Here is a 17,228-nt window from a genome sequence, read left to right as displayed (position 1 = left end):
TCTGTCGTGATAGTACCAAGCTGCTTGTACATAGATCTTTATAAATATATGTCTACATATATTGCATCTACCCAACAACTCAGCTAAGCAGGGCTTGCTACGGCTTTTTCAGAAGCAAGGAAATGAGCTCAAAGGAAGGCGGCTGTTTGCAACCAGATCTGATGGAGCCAACAGCTTCTTCTCCATTACAGTATAAAGTTCTTACCAAGCCAGAGTTTAAAGGAGGGTGGTCATCCAAAGGCCAGGAAGATGAGTCGTGGTCCTGGCTGAGAGTAGTGTTGTCGGCAGATGCCTGGCTGCAGGGTGTGATGGGTGAGAAAGAAGAGGCAGCCTGGCAAAGAGCAGGGTCAGGATGGGCAGTACAGAGTGGGGTAAAGTGACAGGCTGTATGATCTACTGGAGTGAACTCTTCAGCCGTTGGTTGTCTGACTTGTTCCCTGGACTCGGCTCCATGAGACACAGTGGTAAGACATGGTCTGTCTCCGACTAGAGATTCCCATTCCAAACAAGGCTTTGGCTCAGGGATACATGTCCTAGGGTCTAGCTACGGGGAAAACAGATGAGTCTCCCAGGAAGGTGAAGGGTTGTGGGAAGAAGGTGTGTGCTGGGGTGAGGGCTCTGGCAGGGCTACATCTGCCTCCTTCAAAAGTGAAAGCAGTGGCCTGGCCCAGCCTTGTGTCTGCAGCTCCCTCTCTCCCCACCCACCCCCACTTCTGCTCTGTCCCACTCTTAGGCCTCCCAAGAAGATTACTAGCAAATGCATTCTGGGAATTTAAGAGACCCACAAACAGTAACCTTCCTCCTCTGTCCACAGACAATCTGATCAAAGCCATCTTGTCAGTCACCAAAGAGTACCGCCTGACCCCTGCCTTGGACAGGTGAGCCCACCCCCTTCCCCTGGCTCTCTGGCACGAGCAGAGGTGCTGGGGCCCAGCTGCTCTTGGCCGGGCTTGGACGGGTTCTCGCCACACCTCCCCATGCACACACAGTCCACACCCTGTGGTGGAGTGTATGAGCAGGATGGCCCTTCTGGACGTGCACCTGCCGAGTACAGCTCTTGGCAAGGCTTCTCAGTCCTCAGACATCCGTGGCTTGGGAATGAGAACTGAAGATAATGGGGGTGTCGGCAAAGGCAGCTAACGGGGAGCAGAGCTGGAGTCGGGGGTAACGCGACAGCTCTGAAGCCCTGGAGGGGAAAGCCTCAGGTCAGGGTAGGAGACAAGACACCAAGTGAGCAAGTGGCTATCGGAGCCTAGAGGCTTGAGTTGAAATTAAGCTCAGTCTTAAGTCCTGAAGCACCCAGCTCCATTTCCCTGCCCTTGCTCTTCTGAGAGAGCTTCAAGCTTCCCTCGCTGTTCCCTGTCCTCTAAGGCCACCAAGCCTCACTCACCTCTGCCCAGAACACAGTCTTGCCAGAGCCCCCTCCTTGCTTCCTGGGCCGTTCCCCAGACCTCCCCCTGTGTTTTCCTTAGAAGTGTCAGACACCAGCGAGTCCAGCTCCTGAGGTGTGGCACTGGCCTCCTTCCAGAAGTGCTGCATGGACCTGACCAAAGTCACAGTAGAGTCGAGGGCAGCGAGACAAAGGGAAACAGCGCTGGGGGGCCACCTTCACAGACCTGTCCCCCCTCTCCCCCCAGCCTCCACTGCCGCCGCTGCATCATTGTAGGCAATGGAGGGGTCCTTGCCAACAAGTCTCTGGGGTCACGGATTGATGACTATGACATCGTGGTCAGGTGAGCCCCCCTGAACAACACCTTGGGCACATGCATGCTGTGGACCAAAGCCTGAGCCCTGTGCACTGAGAACTGTCTCGACATCTGGTCAGCTAGCCTGAGGGTTAACAGAAGCCTCAAGAATGCTGCTGGGTTGGTGGGTTTTAAAACGAACCAGTAGGTGGCCTGGATTCCTACTCTGCACCCGGGGTGCTTGGGGTTCAGGGTACCTCCCCAAACACAGGCCCAAGGCCAGCTCTGACTCCACTGGCTCTTTGTAGACTGAATTCAGCACCTGTGAAGGGCTTTGAGAGGGACGTGGGCAGCAAGACCACCCTGCGCATCACCTACCCCGAGGGTGCCATGCAGCGGCCTGAACAGTATGAACGAGATTCTCTCTTTGTCCTTGCTGGCTTCAAATGGCAGGACTTCAAGTGGCTCAAGTACATCGTCTACAAGGAGAGAGTGGTGAGCCCCCTTCTCCAGCCTCCAGCTTCCCGGGCAGTCCCTCCCACCGGACCCCACAAAGAACAAATAGGAAACTTCAAAATAACCCAAAGCTAAAAGGCAGCAAATCCAGCAAGGGACAGAGGCCAAACAATGGCAGAGTGCCTAACGGGCTCCTGGAGCTGAAATGCCTGCTTTCTGCTCCCTCCCTCCAGATAGCCAGGGGCTGGTGCTTTCTCAGCCTTCTTGTCTCAGATCCCAGGGAAGCAAAGCTCTGATCCCTATGGGCAGCCCCAGTGCGACTCACAGCTTTGATAGGCCCATGCCCTGGTCTGTAGCTACCTCCCAGGCCCCACTTCCCTTTCACGAGACCGTTCTGACTGCTCTTATGGCTTCACGTCATTCTCAACAGAGAAAGAAAGCCTTCTAGAGACCCTGGGGCCATTCTGCAGGGACAATGAACCTCAATTCAAGGGTTCTAGCTCCCAAATGCATGAATCCAGACCATTCTCTACATCATATTTTCAGTGCTAGCCTGTAGGTTGGTCTCCAGCCTGCCACTAAGTCTGGTTCTTCTCTTTGGGTGTGATCAGATTCTGTGCTGACTGCTCTAAGCTGGCTAGGATCTGGGCCCATGTGTTTGGGGAGTGTATATGGTAGTGTAAGGTCAGATTGCCCATTAGTAGACCTCCTACTGGGGCCACTCCTGAGACCAGTTTCCCAGTTATGGGCCTGAGGGGACACTTGCCAACTTGTCTGTGTCTGTCTCCTACTCCGGACTCTGTCTCCTCCCCTCCAGCTGTCATCCGTCACCTGGGAGAGGGGTGTGCAGGGCTCAGGCCATTCATCTCCCAGTGCCTAAGCCTCTTCCTGGAAACTGATGACAGATTGCCTTCTGCCTTCAGTAAGGAGCTAGCCGTCCCTTTAGATTTAGAAGTTGGGGGCCAGAATAGCTTAACTTGTGAGGGTCTCAGTGCAATGTGGTTTGACTCCACAGCCCCTTCCAAGCAAGGCCAAGTACAGGCAGTGTCAAATAGATAGCAAGCAGGAACGAAGACAGAAGTCAGGTTCAGAAACTCAGGTATGTGATGCAGCGGGGATGGGAGCCCAACTCAGAGCCAGGCTCAGCAAGGCAACTGGCTGTGCTGGGTGTAGCCCAGGTTTCCAAAGGGAAGGAAAGGACAAAGAGGCAGGTGATTGGTCTGGTGTCAAGCAAGCCTCTTGTCTACCAGACTAGGAGGAATGGGGCTGGGGGAGGACCGCTCTCTTTTCAGAACCCCTACAGACTTTCTGTATGCCTTAAGGTAACAGGCAAGCACTTCAGAGGGAGACATGGGAGGGAATTGGACCTGCCTTGGTGAACCCTTCTCACAGATGCCCTCTGCACATCAGCCCACATGCTCTTGCCCATAGACACCTATCAAAGCCTTCATGGCTTTCTGAGGGCAGGAGAGCCAGAGGGTAGGGCCCTGACCCCATAGGGTTTTCCCCCCCATGGTTCCCATTCACTGCACGTGATCTAGATTAGTTTAAACCAGTTCCTGCTTCCTGAGGGGCAGTGTGGGAGAAGTGGGGCAGACAAAATCCATTGGGGACAGCAGACCAGAGATGCGTGTGGTCGCCTCTGCTTCCAAGAGCACCAAGGTCAGTGGAGTCAATGCTCGTCCTGTCTCCCCAAGGCAGGCAGGAGAGTCAGCAGAAGTGGGGGAGCTGCTCCCAAGAAGATCAAGGCACTTGCCACTTGGTCTGGTGGCCTGGCCTTGGCAGCCAGTAAGTCAAGATCCTAGCACAGTGAGTGAGGTATGATCAGGCCTTTGCTCAACCCTGTCCTGGGCACACATGGCCAGTGTGTGTCAGGGAGAACACTTTCTGAGTATGATGGGAAGATGGCAGGGAGTGTTCTGAAGTCCTGCGGCCTTTCTGTGGTACCACAGTCAAGGGTGGCTCTGGACTTCTGAATAATCCACCAGTAACACCAGTGATATCCATGCCTTCTCAGCATCCCAAGTGTCTTAGTCAGTGTCCTGTTTGCTGTGAAGGGCCACCGCGATCATGGCAACTCTTCTAAAAGAAAGCATCTAATTGGGACTTGTTTACAGTTTCAGAAGTTTAGTCCATTATCATCATGATGGGAAGCATGTCAGCATGCAGGGGACATGGTGCTGGAGAAGGAGCTGAGAGGTCTACATCCGGATCTGCAGGCAGCAGAAGAGAGAGGGCTACTGGGCCTAAATTGGGCTTTTGAAACCTCAAAGCCCACCCCTAGTAACGTACTTCCTCCAACAAGGCCACACCTCCTAATCCTTTCAAATAGTGCCTGCCACTCCCTGATGACCAGTCTTTCAAATCTGTGAGCTTATGAGGGCAATTTTTATTCAAACCACCACATGAGGTGACCTCCAGAGGCCCATTCTTGAGTGCCCCTTTCCCAAGCCTGAGGTTGGTGCCCTCCTGGGACATCTCTAGGCTGCTCGTCACATCCCTGGCCTCTAAGACTCAGGTAGGGTAGATGTGAATCAGGTTGCCCTTTCCAGGCCTCCCTCTGGGGTGATGTTTCTAGCTGCTCAGCCTCCGGCCACTCGCAAGCTCTAGACCTGTCTAGGGTTCCACCTGCAGAATTCTGGCTGGAAATAGCTCTGCTCCGGGGCCAGGGCTGGCAGGGTAGGGCTGGAGCAGCTATGAGAGTCAGTTGCCCCCGGCTGCTATGCTGCTTATGGCACATACCTTTCTGGTACCCCGGATCCCTGGTGAACACTGGGGGCAGGGAAGATGTGGGAAAGGAAGATGGTTGATGGCTCTGCCCTTGCCCGTGTGTGACCACTTGGTTCTCTAATACATTGGACAGTGGCCCAGATAGCTCCAAACTGATTACCCAAAGACCTTGTACCGCCCTGGAGCCTTGATTAAGCCAGCAAGGACATCTAATGGGCCTCCCAACAGACTGCATGTCCAGCAAAACGCTGGTGGATACTGAGTGGGGGAAGTAAGGCTAAGAAGGAGGGCGGAGCCTGGGAGAGGGAGAAGCAGCCAGAGGTAAGTCTATAATGAGACGCAGCTCAGTGAAAAGCTCTTCTCAGGGGCAGACTGCGGCCTCCCCTGTGCACTAACCTGTGGGCCAGGCATTCCTGAGGTACAAGGCCTGAGCCAGCCCCTCGGACTTCAGAGACAAATTCAGTTCTGCTCTAGAGCAGAAGCCGCTCACAGTCGAATGAGAGACACAGTCCCCAAACTAGACTTATTGCTGAGTGCGGGAAGTGCCTTCTAAAGCAGCTGGGGCAGACAGGAACGGCCAAGAGAAGGCCTCCCGAGAAACACTGCCTAAGTGGATGGGAAGGAAGAGCTAGGAGTGAGTCCAGCTTTCCAAACAAATGGAACCATAAGTGTGGAGACCCCAGGAGGCCATGCTCCATTTAGGATGCTCTAAGACTATATGGAAAGTGCACATAGCCATTAAAAAGTCAGAACATGAGGCCCAGGGTCCCAAATGCCATTACCTGTCATTCAGTCCCTAGATGAAGACTAGAGAGGATAGGACATGTGAAGGTCAGGGCACCTCTTCTGGTCACTCAGGCCCCCACCTTGTGCATCTGCCAGCCTTCCCAGCTGTGCCCCAGGATGCCAGGTGGCCCAGGGCTACAGACCCCTGTGTGGCCTCTCTTCCTTCCTCATCATCTTCCCACCGACACTGGGAAGCTGACATCTTCTGAGAAGCCCCTGTCTGGACTGGGCCAGTGAAGCTGTGGGCCCAACATGCAGAGGGAAGAGAAAGAGTAAGGCCTGAGGTAGCCCTTGGGCAGTCACCACAGGCTTGACCATACAGCAGTACATCTTTTCCCCAGGGAAGGAGGGAGGGCAGGTTATCAGAGGTCAGCCAGGGTCCCACATTCGTGCTCAAGAGGTGACTTTTGTTTGTTTGTTTGTTTGTTTTAGATAGGCTGGCCTGGAGCTCACTTTGTAGCCCAGGCTTGCCTTGAATTCAGGGCAACCCTTCTGCCTCTTTCTCCTAAGTGTTGGGATTATAGATGTAAGTCACCATGCTCAGCTGATGTTTTTAAAAATTAAGATGAAATAGAGATGAAACCTAGCACAAAAAATTGCAGCAAGTTCCCAGCCGCAGGCAGTTCCTAGTATTTGTTTTCATGGGACGAGGTTCACTCTGTAGCCTTGGCTGGCTCCAACGGTTGCCGGTGTTCTTGCCACAGGCTCCCGAGTGCTGAGACCCCACCACTCCGGCTTTCTTACTGGTTACTTTTGACTGGTGGTTGCTGTTAGAAAAGCCCCCTTGCACGAGAAAGTGAAGTGTTTTTCTGTCTAGGCTGTGGGGTCTGGCCTAGATAGTGACTCAAAAAGAGGAGTCAGAAGCCAGGTCCAGAGCAGAAGAAACCCCGTGGAACAGCAGCAGATCAGAGCAACAGAGCAGTCGTCTGGGAACTCTCCAGGGCAGGCAGGGCCATCGGGTCTCCGAGTACAAGGCCTTGCTGGACAGGGTCCACGTTGGGGATTGGATGTTATCTGTACTAGAGCCTCTACTCTATTCCGACCTGAGAGAACTTTGCTCAGGGGAAGCTGGATGGGGTTTACCTCTGGGAGACACAGGGCAGGGCTTCCTGGAGCCTGCGGCAGCACTGTTTTCTTTGCAGGCCATCACCAGCAGCCATACTGTTGCCCCAGGCACTGTTCCAAGCAGGAGCCGAAGGCCTCCCTTCTCCCTGCCCATGCTTCTCCCCATTGCTTGCTCTGCAGCGGATTCAAATGCTCAGGCGCCAGACTGCTCATCACTGCCTTCTGCTTCTCACCATTACTCCCTCCTGTGCTCTGTTGCTTCTTTTCCTTCTCTTCCTTTTCCCATCATATCATCATCATCATCATCATCATCATCATCATCATCATCAAAGCCCTCGGTTCCCAGCTTCCTTGAATCCCTTAATTCGGTTCTCCTAATAACCCTGTTAGACAGGTACTGTTACCACCCTCAATATAGAGACGAGAAAACCAAGGCACTGAGACAGTGAAGTACTTGGTTGAGGTAATGCAGGAATCCCGTGAGGAGCCTGACCCCATACTTTCCTGCCTAGAATCCTCCATTTCAGCCCCTTCCTGCCCCGCTAGGAGACCCCGCTTACTGAGTTCTTGCTCAAAACAGGCCCCAGGGATGCCTGCCTCACAGCTGTTGGCTGGCTGGCTGAGGCAGGTGCTGTTAAGTGGTAGTGCCAGTAAGTGGTAGCACCGTATTGTGAGTCAAAGCTGTGCCACTGTGACTTTTCACTACGGCCTTTCTTGTTTACTCCATTATGTCCATTCATTCAAAGTCAGACCAGTCACCAAAGCCATGCCAAGCTCCGGGCTGCCATCATCATCCCGTATACTTGCCAACCCTACCACACCCTTTCTGCGCATCCAGTCAGCCCAGTACCCAGGACTGAACGGCACCTTAGAGAGAGAAACTGCAGCCAAGGTCGTAACTCGCGATGTCACCTTGCCAGCACCCTGTCCCCAGTTGTCAATCAAATGCTCTGACTCATCACCTTCAGATCTTCTGGACCTGTATGTGTCGCAGGAAGAAGTCTCCCATCCGTCATGCAGGGTAGATAAAGGCCACCATCAGTGGACTTCCCAGCCTCCAGTCCACACACGTGTATTAGTTACTTTCCTATTGCTGTACTGAAACACCATGACTGTGGCAACTTACAGAAGGAAGGGCTTACTGGGGTTTCCGGTTCCAGAGGGCTAGGAGTCCATCATGGCAGGAAATCGTGACAGTAGACAGCAGCCAAGGAACATCTGAGAACTCATCCCCCTAACCACAAGCAGGAAGCAGAGAGTATACTAGAGGTGTTTTGAGGCTTTTAAAACCCAAAGCCCACCCCCAGTGACACACCTCCTCCAGCAAGGTCACACCTCCTAAGCCTACCCAAATAGCCCCACCCACTGGGGACCAGGTATTCCAACATCTGAGTCTGTGAGGGCCATTCTCACGCAGACCACCCCAATAAAATCCACATCTGCCTCTGCTCTTCCTCCACCATCTCTAGCCTTGTTGGTCAGGGTCCGTTTCCTCCTGAACCAAGAGGCCCTCTCCCCGAATCTCCTGAGGTGGCCTTCCCCCACCCCCTCCTTCTCACTTTTGTCTATCTGTCCAGCTCTTTCTCTCCTTAAAAATAAGCCCGTGAGATGGCAGTGGGGCTCAGTGAGTGAGGGTAACTGCCACCAAACCTGCCAACCTGAGGTTGCTCCCAGAAAGCACATGGTGTAAGGAGAGAAAACCGCTTCCCACAAGGTGTCCTCTGATCCCCCAATACAAGCTGTGGTGAGGTAGCCTGTGATGTTCCTTTACTAGTATCTCGTGGCTGGGTTCCATTTCTGAGTGTCTGTCTGTCTGTCTGTCCCTGTCTGTCTGTCTGTCTGTCTGTCTCTCTCTCTCTCTCTCTCTCTCTCCCCCTCTCTCCATGAATTATAGATAAACAGTAAAAACAATTTAAGCTCTTCCATTGTCTGACTCACCCTCTCACTTTCGGTCTCAGGCAGCTGGAAGAGGCAGCCCCTTTGGCTTCTCAGCCCCTCCAGCCTGGCAGCCAGCACCCACCCCTCTGTTGGACTGACTTTCTCATTGTAAATGCAGAGGCTCCACCTCTGCCCTCACTTTAAAAGGACAGCTCACCCACCAGCTGGTCTCCTCAGGCAGTGCCAGAGTCTGAGGGCAGTCTCTGGTTTTCACAAGCCAGTGACCAAAACCCTGGAAACCTCGATTCTTCCCACTGTCTCTTTGCCCTGTGTATTCAGTCACTCATCACCCAGATCCACAAGCAGCCCTTCTGCAAATGTTCACTCTGGTGATTTCAGCAGCTTCCCAGCTCTCTGCTTCCGGCTAAGTTTCCTCCAGTCTGCTCACCCCGTGTGCCTGCAGGACCACGCTGAAGCATCCCTATGGCTGGCTTGTTCTCTTGCTTAATGGCTACCAGTGTTTAAGTGTGAGGTCTCAGACGGACATCATCAGTATCACCTGGAGTCTTGCCGTTTGGGGGAGGTCCACTTTAGAACTTCTGAAGGCGAAGCTCGGGGGTTGGGCGGTGGTCTGTTAGAACAAGTCCCCCAGATGTAAGCGGAAGAACCACTGGCCTACCGGATCAAATCCAAACCCTGACATCTTCAGAGCCTCCCTTGTCTCTGCCACTTTCTCATCCCCGACACGTGCACTCCATCCTGGCAGCACCAATATGTGCACCCTGTTTCCACCCTGCATTCAGCCTGCACCATAAGGGCTGTGAGAAGTCCTCTCTCCAGCTCCTGCAGGCAGGAAGCGCTTGTCTATTGCAAGCTCAGGCTCTTGAGCAATGTTGGATCACAGCTGACATACTTTAAGGAATAAACATGGAAACTGAGGCTGGTAGCTTCCGAGGAGTCAGGATTTTAACCAGGATGTGGGGCTCTCCGTCTGGATGGCTCCTCTTGCTGTCACTGCCCCAGGAGATGATTGTTTGGGCTCTGGACCCTTGTATCCTCCTGATCTCTTCTCCTGGGGATCCTCTTTGCTGTGTTTGATTTTCTTTCCTGGTTCCAAGAAGATTCCTTGATAAAGGATATGAAAACTAAGCTGCCCCTGGCTCCCTGCCTGAGTGTTGGTGTCCCATGGCCGCCCCACACTGGCTCTTCCCTTTGTTCTTGTCTTTTCCCAAATATAGCTTTCAGATAGGTTTTTTGACCCTCTCTTCACATCAAAATAAACCCCAAGCAGACTAGATGGTGTGTGTGTGTGTTTGTGTGTGTGTGTGTGTGTGTGTGTGTGTGTGTGTGTGTGTGTGTTATTTAGTGGATTAAAACCCACTCCATTCAGCCAGGTAGTGGTGGCACGCACCTTTAGTCCCAGCACTTGGGAGACAGAGGCAGGTGGATCTCTGTGAGTTGAGGCCAGCCTGGTCTACAGAGTGAGTTCCAGGACAGCCAGGGCTACACAGAGAAACCCTATGTCAAAACAATAACAGTAATTCCATTCAACTGATACGATGTCAGAAAATTGCTGCCCTCAGAGTGGGTAAAGAAGTGTGTGTCTTCACCATGTCTGGCCACATCCAATGAGATGGAGTGAAGAAAACTATGGAAGATCAAACCCTTTTGAGTCCATTTTCATGTTCTGGAGACTTCCATATCTTCCACCCTAACAGGGCCAAGGCCACTTCCATCCTTGAGGGTAGAATGTTGCTCTGAGCCTACTCTCAAAGCCTGGGAAGGCTGTTTGCAGGGGCTACAAGCAGAGTTTGGATACGCAGAGCGAGGAGACCATGAACAGGAGCAGGCCTTACCAGGGGCCTGGGCAGGAGGAGGGCTTTGGCCAGCTTTTCCTCAGCGTCAAGGTCAGTATAGGTCTCAGGTCTGAATTCCAGATTCCAACTCTGCCCTCCGTGGTACTTTCTTCTTTCGTTTGTTTTGGTTTTGTTTCTCAAGACAGGGTTTCTCTGGGTAGTAGCTCTGGCTGTCCTGGAACTCAATTTGTAGACCAAACTGGCCTCAAACTCAAGAGATCCACCTGCCTCTGCCTCCTGGGTGCTGGGATCAAAGGCGTGCGCCGCCGCCGCCACCACCACCACCTGGCTCCATGGCACTTTTTAAAGGAAAGGTAGACCATATCTTATTTAACAGCTTGATAGACTGATTCGTAATTTATTTTCTCACTTAATGTTGCAGGGCCTTGATCATACTAGGCAAGTGCTTTACCTCTGAGCTGTCCCCCTCTGGCAAAGTAGGAAATGTTCTTACCCACAGGCCATCTCTCCAGTCTCTGCACTTAGGATCTTAAAGACTGACAAGAGAAGCTAGCAGGAGCTGGCTTTGAGCCAAACATTGTGGATGTGTGGCTTCTAACTGTCAAAACAACCAACCATTCTAAGGCTGAAACTGGTATTCTTATCCTGTAGTTGAAGATATGAGACTTCAAAAGAGTAGTGAACTGCCTCGGGGCATAGAGTGAGCCGCTGGGAGTTTGGGTTGAATCTTTAGACCCACAAGTCTTAGCTGTTGACACCAGCCATCCCAGAGGGCAGTGGGAGCCGCTGAGGATGTTAAACCTGAGAAGGTCAAGACCAGACCCTTTCAGGGAACTAAGCACAGCAAAGATCCCAGGAGAGCTGGTGACCGAGTCCGAGGCAGTAGCCGCGGGCACATCTGCCCTATCAGTGGCTGCAGGAAGTCAGACTATCATCACTGCCCTCAGACGCCTCCCAAGAAACCCTCCACAGGGACTAAGAAATATCTCGGTAGCGGGACCCCAGGGGAGGGGGCACTCCCTTCTTTTCTTCCCACATCTTCTTCCACTTGGTTCTGGCTATGCCGAGAAGAGCAGAGCAGGTCGTATTAACAGGAGCCTGGCAGCTCCACACACAGGAGCCAGCCCAGACTTGACTGAGGCAGGGACATTCCTGGAGGAGGGAGTGACAGGAATGCTGCCCACAGCTGTCTTCCAGGAGAGGTGTGGTGGCACTGACTGGCCTCTGGGTCCTGTGGGTGGGAGAAGTGAGATGGAAGCAGCTTTCCTGCCAGCGGTGGGCTGGACAGTGCACCCAGTATCCAGCAGGTCTCTGGCACCCACTGCCAGCCTGCAGGAACCAGCGGGAAAAGCTAGCCCCACACTCCTGATTCTGAACGGGTACAGGTGTGGACCTGTGCAGGTGTGCATGCGTGCTGGCCTTTCTGTGGTGGCTGACATCTCCAGGCACACCCTCTGTTTCAGTCTCTTGGCTTCTGCAACACTCAGTCATAATAGGAAAGATTTATTGAGTTCTTTCTGTATACCAGACACTGCCAGATGCTATCAAACCCAGCATCTCCTTTAATCCCTTTAGCTTTCTGGGAAGTCGGTCTTGTCATCTCTGTTTTATGCAAGAGGAACCTGAGGCTTAGACAGATGACGTGATGTGCCCCGGGTCACTGAGATGTGGAATTGGGATATGAGCCTCAGTTTTCTGCACTGGAAAGATCTGTCCCGTGTACACATCTGAGAAGAGGAGCCGTGGGGTGTTTGTTTGCCTGCTTGATGCTAGGAGACAGGCTGAGATTTGGTTGGTACCTGATTTATTTCTTAATTTAATTTATTTATGTATATGTATATGGGCATTTTGCCTGTATGTACATCTGGGTACCACATCTATGCCTGGTACCCAAAAAGGCCAGAAGAAGATGTTGGATCCCTGAGACTGAAGTTACAGATAGTTGTGAGCTGCCATGGGAACTGAACCTAGGTCCTCTGGAAGAGCAGCTGCTGTTCTTAACCACTGAGCTACCTCTCCAGCCCCAATACGTATCTTATAGCTGGGGAAACGAAAGCTAACATGACACTTGTTCTTTTGTTTGTTTGTTTGGTTGGTTTTTGTTTTTCAAAACAGGGTTTCTCTGTGTAGCTCGGTTTGTTCTGGAACTCGATCTATAGACCAGGCTGGTCTCGAACTCACAGAGATCCACCTGCCTCTGCTTTTGAGTGCTGGGATCAAAGGCTTGTGCCACCATTGCCTGGCTTTACACCTTGTTCTTAATATTCTGCTTTTCCCTGAATTCTCAAGGAAGCTCTACAGCAGGACAAGAAGCAGAAGAAATGCTGAAGTATTGACTATGCCACTGCCTGCTCCTCTAATGTGGGGCTCCCTGGGACTTGGCACCTAAGCATGGGACACTTCCCCAGGGTCCCAACACTACCTTTTACCACTTCTTGCTGCCCCAAGCTTGCATGCATATGGGGCTGGGGCAGAAAGTGCTCACATGCTCCCAGGACACAGGCCCTGTCTCCGCTTACCCTCTGCTGCAAAGAATCAGGAAGTCAGGAAGAGCTGTGCACATGTGCACATCAGATGTATGCATGTGTGTATTAGTGTGTAAGAGACTACTCACTTCTTACTGGAAATGGGGCACTCATTTCTCCTTTCATAAGATTGGCTGGGGGAAGCAAGGCTGGCCCGCCCTTCCCTCTGGTGCTTCTTTTTTGATTCTTAGAGGGATTTGCAATAAGCTAATTCCTTGTAGTTTCACATAATGGTTAGATCCTGGACCTTTAAAACACGGGAAGGCTGTGAATGATGGTTTCGATGATAGTGCCTCAGATCATGGGTAGATTCTGGATTCTGGAGTGGAATCCAGCTTAGATGTGTTCCACTATGCCAGCCGTATGTATGCCCTGGCATGTTTCCTGTGTAGAATTATGTGTAGGTCATGGGGCACTGAGTGACCCCTGACTCACCTCAGAGCTCTTGCAAGGCAAAGGAGACATCTTTCCCCTGTGTTTCAGAATCCGGTTGTGAACAGCAGTGGGAAGCTAGGATACCCTGGAAAGACCTGTCTTGGGACCAAGACACTAGGTTCAGTCTAGGCACACCTCAAGGGTTATGACCTTCCCTCGCCCTACTGTGCCCATTCCCCACACCCCTGCAGCTTGGGGGTGGGGAACCTGTGTTTTCATTCTCCTCTTGAGGTGTATGAGAACAGGCATAGGCAGAAGCCTGGGAGTGGATTGTTGGGGCCTACTGAACTCTGGAGAAGAGACGGGTCTGAGGCATGTGACCCGGACATCTCCCACTCCTGGACATCTGTCACAGACAGGCCCATCCAGGAGGGCTTCTCCATAACTCTGTCCAATGGCTCAGCCTATTCTCCTCCATGCTGGTCCTATGTCATCCTCTGATCCCCACCTTTATCTCCTTTACATACACAGCCACATACCTGGGGCAGGGTGTAGAAGCCACAGAACTGGTGCCTGCTTGATTAATCTAATAGGTTGAGACCCAGAAGTTGATCTGACCCATGAAAGGACAGAAAACAGCTGCCAGAGAAAGAGAGGTCTGCTCCTTTGGTGGAAGACAGGAGAATGTGGTTGGAGCAGAGACAGAGCTGAGGAGGTACTGGCCAATGGAGGAGCTTTGGAAGAATGTCATAGCTCCTTCAGTAACTATGCTCTGCCCCAGCTGGGCTGAGTCCTGGGCTACAGAAATGAATCAAAAAGGAGCCTGGCCCTGTATAAGTCTCACAGTGGCCCACATTGTAAGTATTGAGTGTCCCTGATTGGCCCATAAGGAATCTTCCTTGCTCAGAGTCCCCATTGAACAAGAGCTGAAGCTGAATCCCAGGACCAAGGCTCTCAGCTCTGTTTTATCACTTCTCAAAGGCTAGTAGGCACTTCTTCCTCGGGGTGCAGGAGATCAGGAAAGATGAGCAAGAAGCTGGTCTAGGTGAGATGCATTGTATGGGTGGGGGATGGGGTACAGAGATAAGCAGTAGCCAGGATCCAGGAGGAGTTAGCCAGCAGTGCTTCAGAGGATTTGTCGTGTGAACGGAAGCAGCCAGATGTGATATAAGCTGGTTTGTATTTGGAAAGATCACTCTGGCAGGGTAATATGGCTTGGGAATCAGAGGCATCCCTTCTGCATACTCAATTCCATGTGTGTTAAATAAGCAACTGGAACTCATTTTGTGTGGCTCGTATGTTCCATTCACTCTACAGGGCTCTGGAGTGTTAAGCTGGCGTAGAATGGGCCAGTTGTTATGGTAGTCCTGATGGACAATAATAAGACAGAGACCCCAGGTGGTACAGTGGCTTTGGGAGAGAGACGTGGCTCTGTGGGATAAGATGTAAGAAGTGGATGGCCGGGAGATGGGCGAGGGATGGAGGAGAACCTACGTGTACTCCCAGGTTTCTTGTTTGTAAGATGGATGGACAGTAGAAGAAAGGGGTAAGGAGGAGGAGGAGATGTGGACAACATAGACGTTAAATAAATGATATCTATGTGACAAAATTCTCAGAATACATAATTCTGATGCCTGGCATTTCTTTCCTGGGCCTGTATCCGGTATCATTTAGCTGAACTGCTTTTGTAAACTTTTGGGATTTTTCTGGGACTTTGCATTCCTAAGTACCGCTGGAGTAAGCAGGTTTGCAGCCTGGGGGTGTGAATAATTGGTTGCATGCTTGACTAGCGTGAGGATGGCCCCAGGTTGCCACTTAACTTTCTCTTACATCCTTTGCCCGTTTCTATGAGATCTCAATTGATTTTTTTCCCTAAGTTTTGGGTTTTGTTGGACTGTTGGAGCTAGGGTGTTGTTGAGACAGGGTCTTGCTGTAGTCAGGCTTCCCTCAAGGCCATTCTTCTGTTTCAGCCTCACGGGTGCTGGGATTACAAGAATATTATCACCATGCCTGGCTACCTTCCATGAGCTTTTAAAACAAGAATGTCTTTATTTTTTGCGACAAACTTTTCTCCACAGTTTTGTTTCTCTCTTAAATTTGCTTGTCTTGTTTTAATTTTTTTGAGATTCGTTTATTTTAAACTCAGCGTTTGTGTACACTCTGTGTGTGTTCTGAAGTACATGCACAAGAATGTTTGTGAGGTTGGGCTAAGTGAGGATGTAGTAGAGCGTTTACTAGAATGCTTGAGGCTCTGGATTTGATCCCTAAGGCTGAGGGGAAAAGTAGAAATCTTTTTAGGGCTAATGAGATGAATCAGCAGGTAAAGGCACTTGCAAATGGGAACCTCTCGGGTTGTTTTTTGTTTGTTTGTTTGTTTGTTTGTTTAATTTTTACATGTATTGTTTATTTTTTATGTGTTTGACACACATATATATGTGCGGGCATATATGTGGAGGTCAAAAGACCACTTGGTTCTCTCCTTCCATGCGAGTCATCAGACTAGGGAGCAAGCACCTTTACCCAGAGCCATCTCACTGGCCCCCGGGCCTCTTTTCCTGTACCCAGTGATCATTTCCTCTTGGTGTGCTCAGTACTTCTCCACTCTAATAAGTTTAGTTGATTTTTTTGGTGTCTCCTAGGCAAGTAACAAATTTGCTACTTTGGAGGCCCTGGTAACGGTTCCGATGCTGCTTGGCGCACAGCTTCCTCCTGCATTCTGAAGAGCCCCTGCGGTAGGGTGCAGAAAGGGGAGTCCATGAAAGAGCAGCTCAAGTGACTGACTTGGGGGTCTAGACCAGCAAAGGCTTTGTGAGGTTGGACAGGAAGAAGGGGAAGGCTGAAGAGAAGAGGCCCCATGGCCCAGAGTCGGTCGCTGGGATATGCTCCAGAAGCAATGCTTCCACATTTGGAACCAAGCTCCCTGAGAGAGAATGAACTATTCTACACACAACAGGCCGGAAGCCACCCAGTTCTGGTCAGGGGCAGGACTGAGATCTGAGTGTAATTCTGCTGCTCTGTGACGGCTCACGACATGTCTTTGTTTTCCAGGTCTACTTTAGGACATTTGACTGAGAGCCAGGACAGACAGACAGAAGGGAAAGGAGGCGAGCTCAGCAGAGCAGATAGGCGAATGAGGGCAAGCTGCGGGTGGACCCCGCCTCTAGCGGGGAGGCGGGGCTGCTGGTGGGCCCCTCCTCTAGCAGGGAGGCGGGACCTCTGGGCCTGCGGGTCTTCCTTGTGGCCCAAGGACACCCCGCCCCTGCACTCTGGACAGAGCAGCACTCCTAACAGTGTCCCACACTTTGTCCCCTGCCTCAAAGTTCACTTTCCCCCATTACTCACCTTGGTCCCACCACACGGTCGCCCTTCCCCAACACATACCTATGTCTGGCACACATCCCATGCCACCCTCACATGCCAAAGCCTTCCAGTGTTAGCTGGTTTATGCCACGGACCTCAAGTTGCCTTTCCACACATGTCCCTTCTCATTGTTCATTTCTCTGTATACAGTGTGGGTCCTTCCCATGCGTCTGGACACATGGACCAGGTGCCCAGCTCACGTCTTCTCATGCTGTGTTCTACAGAGTGCATCGGATGGCTTCTGGAAGTCTGTGGCCACTCGAGTGCCCAAGGAGCCCCCTGAGATTCGCATCCTCAATCCATACTTCATCCAGGAAGCTGCCTTCACTCTCATTGGACTGCCCTTCAACAACGGCCTCATGGGCAGGGGGGTGAGACTCCTGGGCAGGGAGGAGGAGAATTAGGCAGAGGAACCTTGGAAGGGAAATGGATGGGGTAGGCGGCTCCGTGGGGAGGAAGGCCCATCTTCGGAAGTGGGCCAGTTAGTTCTGGAAGTCTCAGCCACCCCCATCCCCCACAGAGCTCTACACGGCTCCTCTCCGCTCTTCTCT

At 51.8% G+C, this 17,228-nt stretch overlaps 1 protein-coding gene across 4 annotated transcripts in view; it reads left to right on the top strand.

Moving 5' to 3' along the window:
* Positions 1–17,228, top strand: part of St3gal3 (ST3 beta-galactoside alpha-2,3-sialyltransferase 3) — a 212,050-nt gene that overhangs the window by 186,325 nt on the left and 8,497 nt on the right. For all 4 annotated transcript variants that reach the window (XM_036177357.1, XM_036177354.1, XM_036177355.1 and 1 more), the window contains 4 exons: positions 815–878; positions 1,638–1,733; positions 1,994–2,180; positions 16,902–17,048. In XM_036177357.1, coding sequence (XP_036033250.1) covers positions 815–878; positions 1,638–1,733; positions 1,994–2,180; positions 16,902–17,048 — 494 coding nt within the window. The remainder of the gene's footprint in view (positions 1–814; positions 879–1,637; positions 1,734–1,993; positions 2,181–16,901; positions 17,049–17,228) is intronic.

The sequence above is a fragment of the Onychomys torridus genome, chromosome 2 (assembly GCF_903995425.1).
Source record: "Onychomys torridus chromosome 2, mOncTor1.1, whole genome shotgun sequence".
Classification (NCBI taxonomy): Eukaryota; Metazoa; Chordata; class Mammalia; order Rodentia; family Cricetidae; genus Onychomys; species Onychomys torridus.
The sequence above is the reverse complement of the archived record's forward strand: the minus strand, read 5'-3'. Positions and strand labels throughout refer to the sequence as shown.